This window comes from Psammomys obesus, unplaced genomic scaffold, assembly GCF_907164565.1.
Source record: "Psammomys obesus unplaced genomic scaffold, mPsaObe1.curated_primary_1811, whole genome shotgun sequence".
NCBI lineage: Eukaryota > Metazoa > Chordata > Mammalia > Rodentia > Muridae > Psammomys > Psammomys obesus.
The window spans coordinates 844,019-853,449 of NW_026596443.1; the positions used below are offsets into that span (position 1 = coordinate 844,019).

At 40.4% G+C, this 9,431-nt stretch overlaps 2 protein-coding genes across 5 annotated transcripts in view; both read left to right on the top strand.

Moving 5' to 3' along the window:
- Nucleotides 1-6,468, top strand: part of Rbbp5 (RB binding protein 5, histone lysine methyltransferase complex subunit) — a 28,898-nt gene extending 22,430 nt beyond the window's left edge. For 2 of the 4 annotated variants that reach the window (XM_055598089.1, XM_055598091.1), the window contains exon 14: nucleotides 4,546-6,468. In XM_055598089.1, coding sequence (XP_055454064.1) covers nucleotides 4,546-4,574 — 29 coding nt within the window. In that variant the 3' untranslated portion in view covers nucleotides 4,575-6,468. The remainder of the gene's footprint in view (nucleotides 1-4,545) is intronic. The other 2 variants (XM_055598090.1, XM_055598092.1) reach the window with 1 other exon arrangement.
- A 134-nt stretch (nucleotides 6,469-6,602) lies between these two features.
- On the top strand, nucleotides 6,603-9,431 carry Tmem81 (transmembrane protein 81). The gene has a single exon (XM_055598093.1). The coding sequence runs from the start codon at nucleotides 8,240-8,242 to the stop codon at nucleotides 9,026-9,028; it is 789 nt and encodes a 262-aa protein (XP_055454068.1). The 5' UTR covers nucleotides 6,603-8,239; the 3' UTR covers nucleotides 9,029-9,431.

The window sequence follows — 9,431 nt, forward strand, 5'->3', positions numbered from 1 at the left end:
AGAGCAGTGCTTTGTAATATATAATACTCTTATTTTTTGTGGCTAATTGACAAGGATAGATAAAATGTCAGTGGTTATATTTAGTTTTTTTCCCTTTTCTTTAAAATTTAATTTAAATGTATTAATCTGCATAGGATAAATACTGAAATGCAAAGCAGAATTTCTTGTTCAGTTTGTTCCTTTGCTAGTTGTTACCTGTAAATAGGAATTATTTTCTACAGAGAAATTGAAAAAGAGACTCAGTCATTAGTCCCCTAAGCTTGCTAGATCTAGACTTGAGTTTTTCCTATTGCAACACTGTACTGCTGAGTAGGATGGTTCCCCTGTACCACTGATTATGGCTGTTAAGCAGTTTCCACCTTCATACTGAGTCCTGATGCAGTGTGTGTGGATTATAAAGAAGGAATATCTAGGCATTGGCAGCAAAAGCCACAGGTCAGTAATTGACTGCAGCTCATTAGCTACATTAGCCTACAAATACAGATGGTCTTTCTGTAGTCCATTTGCATAAGCTGATATCAGTTCAGAAGAAACTGGCACAAAAAGCCCAGTTGCTTTTAGCAAGATTTAAAATGTGGCCAGATGTATAAAATTAATTAAAATACTTTAGGATATTGTCTCTATGCTTCTATTATTTATTTTTAATTTTTTTTTTAAAGAAAATGATTCACTAGTCACAGACCAGGCCAGGCTGGCTTCAAACTCAGAAAAATCATCCTGCCTCTGTCTCAGAGTGCTGGGATTAAAGGTGTACTGGCTGTTTTTCTCTCTAATTCTTCAGGATGATGCTTTGAGGACTCAGGACTCCATGGTATGGCTCAGTGGAGCAGCATTTGCCTAACTTGTGCAAGGCCCTGTGTTTGAGTTGTATAACCAAAAAAAAAAACTAGTTAAAATTAATCTTGTGCTTTTCAATAGGAAGTATGCATAGTATATGGTAAATAAACCACTACAGAACTTTAAAATTATCTTTCTCAATAATAGAATGACTTAAAATTTCAATTTTAGTTGATATGTTCCCTAGTAGCCACAGTAGCTAAATGTCTAAATGGAAACTGAGATCAGAATGTTGGAAAGTTTATTCAGTTCTGGAGAATGAGCTTTTTATTCCTCAAATTCCACAAATACTGAATTTGTACATTAGTATTATATTGAATTATTGGCAAAAAAGAATTTGTAGTAAATTTTTGAACTGTGTTTGAGATGCATACTGGGTATTTTTGCAGTCTAGCATTTCAACCTCTTCTAGTAAGGGTTGGAACCTTTCTCTAGGGGGTTTTTGAAAATGACCATTGTCACTTTGTTTAGCCTCAAGGTTGAAGGTAGTACTGAGGCATTAAAGGTACAACCATGTCTTTCGAAGCAGAGTAGTTCATGCTGGCCTTCTCTAATTACTTTTGTTAATCACTGAAGCTGGGTCAGCCTTAAAGGGAGGCGACTATCTAACAGCTTTATCCTTAAGGAGGGCCAGAGAACTTGTCCCTGGTGGGGTGAGGGGAAGGAAACCTTTTAAAAGGGGCAGAGCAGGTGGAGTCTGTTTGCATGCAGCGGGTGCTTCTCAATGCAGCTATGTGTCCTTCCCGTGTTCTCTTTTCTTCTCCGGCCTTGGTTTATTAATCTTTTCCTGAATGGAAATCTCCAGAACAGAAAATACCACAGTGCTAAGGAGCAGAATCTCTAATCCCTATCAAAACCTCAGCAGGGATCTCGAAGCATAGTTCCAAGACATTCACAGGGTTGCCCATGGCTTTACTGACAGTTCAGTACTGTTTGGAAATTTGTGAGTCTCAAATTTGTTTGAGTGGTGACAGCCAGACGTGTCACATAATTTCAGAAATACCACTTTTAGGGTAAGCTGTCTTCTCTGTGAGGTTCTTTGCTTGTGGTAAGGGCTTCTTCATTCAATAACATAATGGTTTTTGAAGGTCTTGAGCAAGCAAAAACTGGACCTGCTGTTTGGTCCAGGGGTCCCTGAGGAAAAACTGGTATTTTCACAAATACTTGTTATTTGATACTTCAGAGATTTTCAATTAAAAGATAGTATATAGCTATTGTTTTCCACCAGATGTTAAGAAAGAAAACCTCATCCAGAATGCCTATGGCAGAGATCTCTTTGAAAATTAGCCCACAGTTTGGGGTGCAGGTCAGTGTTGGAACTGACTTAGCTTGTGCGAGGCTCTACTCTCGGCATTGCAGAAGCACAGCAGTCTCCTCTGAGGATTGTGTTAAAGGATTTATTTTTGTGGACTCCTTTTAACTGGATAATTTTTGCATTAGTGTCAGAATTTTGAAGGTAGAATTGTAGGGGTAAGAGGTGTTATACTTAAGCTGGATATGTTTCTTAATATGTGCAACTGGCCAATTACTTATAGAATCCATTTTGTAAATCTTCATTACTCTAACAAAAAAACCCTGCCATTATCTGTTGTGTGTTACAACAGGAGATTAAGGATTCAGAGGGAATTTGGAGGGAAATAGACTGTTAATCTGGAATCTGGGACTACTGAAATTCTTTTATGTAACACAGCTCATTAGTGTTGACTAGTATAGGAATGCCAGCATCCATGGGTACTTTATGTGGAGGAAGCCTGGTAAGGGTAATCCTAAGTTGGTGACTCTTCAGGGATAGGCCTGTTGGTACCATTTGTCTAATACCTGTTTTTGTCACCTTAACTCCATTTCTGAGCTTGAGATGAGAGCATTAAGCTCAATTTTCCAAGATCTAAGGTTCCTCAGCAGTCTATACCTCATCATCAAAATGCCACAAAGGACTAGTTTGTCACTTATACCATCTCCCCTCGTCCCTTACGGTAGACACCAATGGCTTGATGTGCACCTGGATCTGTTGAATGTGGCAAAGGCATAAGTGAGCAGAAAAGCTGCTGCTTAGAATGGGTACCATGCAGACTGCCCTACCTTGGGGCAACTACTCACTGCCTTCTGGAACTAGGCCCATCCAACCATTCACCACAACCATGGTTTTGAATACCTGGTAGTGAGTGTAGTGTTTATTTGTCGTCCTCTTTCTCTTCCTCCTCTCTGTTCTAGAAATAATTGGTCACTCAAAAATGTGATGCCTAGTTAGATATTCTGTCTCATTCTTTGTGATTCTCCTAGCTGACCAATGCAGGATTGGAAATCATGTCTGAATGTTTTCTTTGGCCATCCTGAATTAGGCTCCTATTGGGTGAGACCAAAAATAGCTATGAATCTCAAGCTGAGTTTTTCTTGATATTATACTTCTGGAGATTTCTTGTATGGTGCACCTAAGTATTATTTCCATGAGCAGATGCTGGAGGCCTTTGTAGAGCTGTTTTCACATATATTTCCTTGCTAATAGTATTGCTTGCTTTGATTTTAGTTTGCTGCTTAATGACTCAGTAAGCCTGTATGTATAAATATGCACGCATGTCTTTCTTAAGAATGGGGATGGTATAGAAATGTGAACTATTTTGAAAGGTGTTTATTGTCTTAAGGTGTCAACTTGTGATTAAACCGCTCTTTTGATTGTGATTAATAATTAAAATAGTAGTGCTGTATTACTTTGTAACTTGAAAACTCAGTTGGTCAGGGTGCCTACAGGAACAGTCAGTTGCAACCAGCAGGAAAGAAGTAAATGAACTGAGTCTAGTCGAGTGTATTCTGTTATCTTAAGTTTTAAATCAACTCAGGAAATTAAATTTGTATTTTATATTGAAGGAGATTTGAAAAATAAGTGCCAAATACAAACGTATCTTTTGAAATTATAAAGTTTTACTTTTAACAATATAGCATTCAGTTAGCGAGCTTGCTTCTTGTCTTAATTTCAGTCTGTTCTCAGCAAATGTGAGTATGTTTTTGTCAGTTTTTATTTGTGTTAGAACTTCATTTTAAAAATAACATTCACAACAACTTTGTAAATAAATACTTTTATTATTCATGCAATTAATTTTCACCATTTTACAACTCCAAGCATCATTTAATCCTTCATTTAAATTACATCCAGGAAGCTTTTCTTCACCTTGTTCTCTTTTTATACTTCCTAGTTAATATTTCACAGCAGCCCATTTAAAGATGTCCCTCAGAAGTTGAACAGCTTCTATGGAGTCATCAGGGAAGTGGTTATTTGCTCTTGCTATTTAGGATTTTGTTCACTTGCCAGCTCTTGGTGCATAGAAACACAGATAGTTGCTTTCACCAACATCACACCTTATCTGGGGTTCCAAGCTGATAAGAATGTCACTTAAGGAATAGTGGGGCTTGGATAGGGGATGTCTTGTTCACTGTTAATCTTTAGTGGCTGATAAGTCAAACATATGAAAGATTGAAAGGGTCGGTACTCTGGAGTTTATTTTCTCTTTTGTGATTGCCTGAGAGCCTGGTGTATTTACACTCCCTTCTCACACCTTGGGACAGTACTGAAGCAGTATTTATTGTGTGGGGATTTGGAGTTTGGATGGGTGGTTGTTTCAGTGAAAAGTGATCAGGAGCTTTTTGTCAGGGCTGTTCTTGGCCCATGTGTGCCTGAAACACTAAAGGGAATTTCTTGGTGTCTACTCTCTTTAGCAGGAGGAGCAATCTCAGAACTGCTATGAAGACGGTGAGACTCCTCGTTCTTCTCACTTTGTCGTCAGGTAGCCTTTGGACCGTGTGGCCAATCATTTGAGATTGGCTTTACTTGAAAACAAAGGCCTCTACTTCCCCTCCGGGAGGTGAAGGAGTGGATTTTATGTTTGAATGAAGAAGTGAATTATGGAAGAAGAGCACACGTCCCTGCCTTCCCTTTCAAGCATAAGTCCAGATAGGCTCTCAGTAGTGAGGATGTGTGAAGACGGCAGGAGATCTGACTCACTTCAACTCCACACTTGGTTGTGTTGCTGGTGAAAAATGCCATGTTTTGTTCACCTAACTGTTGAAGTCACATCCTCTGGATATGTCCTTTCATCTCCTGTTTGCCTTCCATCCTCATGCATGTCCTTCAATGACTTGTTCTTTTCTGAAAACTTGCTACCAGTTTCCTAGGAGAGCTGATGCATTTTCTGTTTCTTTCATTCATAACTTCCCCTCCCAGAAACTTCCTGTATTTCTATATTGTGTGTAAAGGTTGGGCAGAGAAGCAAGTGCTTGAAAGATTTCAAACTGGCAGGAAAGGAAGGAAAATAGAAGGCCCCCTATGACAGAAGGTCATTCTGTCTTACTGGAACTTTTTGCTCAGGAGGCTGGGCTCTGAGAATCAGGGGTTTCCCTTGCACTGCATGTTTTCCAGTATCAGATCCGTTTGAATAATCATGGTTTTTGGATATGATTAGTTTTATCCATCTCTAGCTAAGAATCATCAGTAGTTTGTGCATTACTTTACCTATATTGACTTTCAGAGTTAGAAACAAAGCAAGGTGTGTTTCTCCACAAGCTTCTTTATTATGGGGATGGGACACTGGGCGAGGACTGACGTGAAACCCCCAAATCAGAGCAACAGCAGCTCACTTCAAATCAAAGATCAGGTTCATTTGTTTGTTAAATCATTGCCTGTGGAGAACCTGTCCCCACCAGCCACGATGTGTCCCTTCCTGGAGCCAGGCCCTTTTTTACTATGTTTTCACTCACTTCCTTTCTGTGAAAGGTTGCTTAGCTTTTTTTTACCCTTCTCTTTCTCACTCTGGCTCTCTCTGCATTTGCTGTTCTTTTAATAAAAATAGCAAATTGGGTGGATGTGTACAATAAATGTTTGAAAATTTCTGAAAATCCAAAGTCAGGAAGCCAAGTGTGGAAAGGGTTAGTTATGTTTCAGGCGATAGCTTTCGGCTTGCCCTGGGTCATACTTTCTCAGCATTGAAAGGAGGCTTAAATACTATGCTAATTGTGAAATCTCTATCAGTTGGTGGAGGCTCCTTCAGATAGCCAAACACATTGATTACTTTATATTATGAGGTAGAAGTGACAAGGGGACACGTCAGGAAGTCTCCATCCAGTGTCATTGCCGGTGCTGCTTCCTCAAGTGTGAGTAAGACCAATGGTTGTGATTGGTAAGTGGCTCACAGGACATGTTTTTATTTGTAGACATTATATCCATGTCATGTCTCTCTGTACAATGCACCGTAGTGGGTGTGCAAACTGATACAGGGGTTTCTGCCTTCCCTATGTGAAGCGGCTTGATTTCCTCCATCTGGATGCTAATGCTGTGTCCATTTCCATTAACTGGCTACTGAGTAAATCAGCTCAAACCCTGCCAGGTTGTCTCTGGCAGCAGCTCCTAATAATTATTTATGCTTTTGGAATCTTTTTGTCAGCTTCTAAAACTTTCTGTCCACTTCCAGCTAGGATTTCTTGATTTGTGTAACATATGTATATTCTCTTCTTTTCTGTCATCTCCTCTGCCTCTCCATTTTGTTTCTTAAAATGTTCTGTAGTTTTGTACAAGATGAGACTTAGCCTTGGGTACTTCTTGCTAAAGCTTTAATGCTTTGTAAATAAAATTGGATGTTTATTAAACCACAGTATAGATGTTTGTTTGTAAACACTACTTGCTTCTGGAACTCAGCAGCCACCTTTGGTTTTATACCATAGAATATACATGTGGATTGTAAATCTTTCTCTGTGGTCATTTGGAGCTGGAAAGGTCAGGTAGTTTGGACTTCTTCCCCTGTACAAACTAGAAATAAATTATTTGAGCCAAAAGCTGGTGTTAATGAAAAAGGTCATCTAGGGAGTTCTCTTTTCATATTCTTTAACTCAATATAAGCTTGGAGGAGGCCACAGTGCTAGGCATTCTGGGAGGTTACAGTAGTGCACACTAGAAGTTCTACCCCTCCAAGTATCTTTGTTAGTCTAAACATAGTTAAATTCTTCCTTGTTAGTCATTTTTTCTGATTAAGTAATTTTAACATCTATACTGAAAGTTCATGAGCTCAAAGAATAAGATGTCTCAGAGACTCTACTGGTATAGCTTTGATGATTACCAATCTGTCTACTTACTATATTCTGTCTTGTCACTAAGAACCCATCTTTAGCATCATAGCTGTTTCATAGCAACCTTCATTGATGTAAACAGTGAGCTCCTCTGTTCTGCAGAGTAAATAGAGCAGATTAAAGTCAAACAGAATCTTTCATTCTCATACTTAGCAACATCCTGGTTCATTTAGAAAAAACGAGTATCTACAAGAAGACAGGAGCTACCTCTGCTGTAGGCTCACTTGTTCCTTTGGCAGCGTGTGTTGGACTAAATTTTAACACACATACCTTTTGTATCTAACCCAGGCAGGTCTCAAACTTGTATGTGGCTGAAGATCACCTGGAACTTCTGATCTTTGTGAGTGCTGGGATAGGGGATGTGCTACCACACCCAGTTTGTGTGGTGCTGGGGATCAAACCCAGTGCTTTACACATGATAGGCAAGCACTGCCACACTTCACTGAAGCTTTTTCTTCTTTTGAGACAGGTTTCAGGGTTAGCCCTTGTAGCCCAGGCTGACCTTAAATTTGTCCTGCTTCTGCCTCCAGGTTCTGTCATCACACCTTGCTTTCCATTCTTTTAAAAGTCTTTACAAATGAAGGTAGTTAACACTGGAAAAAGTGTTTTCAGGTACAGTGTTCAAAGTGACCTTCCTGAAACACAGGAAGATCTTGGCTTACAAAGGAAAAGAAAAGAAAGGAAGGAAGGAGGGAAAGAAAAAAAAGAAAGAAAAAGAAATTAATTTGCAGAGTCCAATGACTCTAGTCCAGAGTTATCTTTTTAATAGATGTTGTTTAGGAACATTCATAGTAAATAATTCAGGTTAATGTCCCAACCCAACTTTGACTCACCTTTTTCATAAGATTGGTTTTTGTATTTGGTCAGATTTAGCATGGGACTTTGAAATTCTTCTACAGTTTGAAAGGGAGGGGAAGAGTTAGCTCATGCATTTGGGGTAATGTGGAAATTCACTTCTGCTTCTGAGGTCTTTTCTTTCTTTTTTTTTTTTTTCTTCTCAAGCCTGTGGGTTTAAATTCATTAGGAGGAAGTGACAAGAATGACACCTGGGAAGATGCCCCTAGTAAGCTTAGATAATCAAACAATATTTTAAGTCTTTTTTTTTTTTTTCTTTCCTGTGGCCTCATCTGAGAGTGTGGACTGCACTTGGGTGCACATCTGTGCCTGTGCCTGTTTTGCCGACAGCTTTCCATTATAGTCTGTCAATGCTAAGGGCTGTTCAAAGCTGGAGGATCTGTGTTTCTAGTACAAGAGAACTTTCATCTGGAATGCCTGCTGGTAAAATGCCTGAGTCATGAAGACTGGGGCCACTGTTTTTATTCTTGGGAGCCTGGTATTGATAACCTACCTGCCTTTGGTGTTGATGTCACCTAAAACACTGGCCATCCCTGAGACGTTACAACAAGCTGTGGGGAGAGTCATTGTCAATGCCACCACATGCACTGTTACGTGTGGCCTTGGCTACAAGGAAGAGACTGTCTGTGAGGTGGGTCCTGATGGAGTGAGGAGGAAGTGCAAGTCCCAGCGTTTGGAATGTCTGACCAACTGGATCTGTGGGATGCTCCATTTCACCATTGTCCATGGGCAGAACTTTGAGCTGAGCTGTCTCAGCTCAGACATCCTGGAGGTGGGGCAGGAAGCTTTCCGCTTCACCTGGAAGCTTGCCCGGGGCATCATCTCTACTAATGATGAGATTTTTAAACCCTTCCGAGCTAACTCTCACTTTCTGCGGTTTAAACCTGCCTATGAGTATGACTCTGGGACATACCGCTGTGATGTGCAGCTGCTAAAGAGCTTGAGATTTGTCAAGAGGATCTATTTTGGCCTCAGGGTACTTCCTCCAAAGCTGGTAAACCTCAATTTCCATCAGTCCCTTACTGAGGACCAGAAGTTAGCAGATGAGGGCTGGGAAGTTAATTTCGACAACCAATCTAAGCCTCACCTCCCAAAGTGGCAGAAGAAGGTGGTGTCAGCCTTGGGCATAGGGATTGTTGGTGGAGTGGTTGGTGGTGTTTTGGTGAGCATTGCTGTCCGCAGTGTGCTGAGGGGCATGGATGGCAGGAACATCTTCAGCAGCTTATAGTTTGTGTCTTACTCCTGGGAGGCTGGCTGCCTAGGAAACTGAGCTAGCTTGTGCATGAGTGTCCCATGCCTCTGATGGGGAAGTGGCAAGAAAGGACTCTTGCAGCCAAAAGTTGGCTGGGAGGCTTGGAGGATGCAACCTCATGGTAGTTCAGGACAGCAATATCCATCATCGTGTTCAGGACTCCTTGATACTGGGTGCCCAGAAGACCCACGGCAGGCTTTGCCTCTGATCCTTGGCATGGTTCTGTCTTCCAAGCCTGCATTTATTTCACACCTCCCAGTCTGTGTGCCACTCACCCTGACTCCACCTCTCTGAACAGTGTATGGACTATAATGTACTAATAGCAGCTTTTTATTTTGAGAAACTTTATTTTTGTCCAATAAAAATAATTCACAGTAAC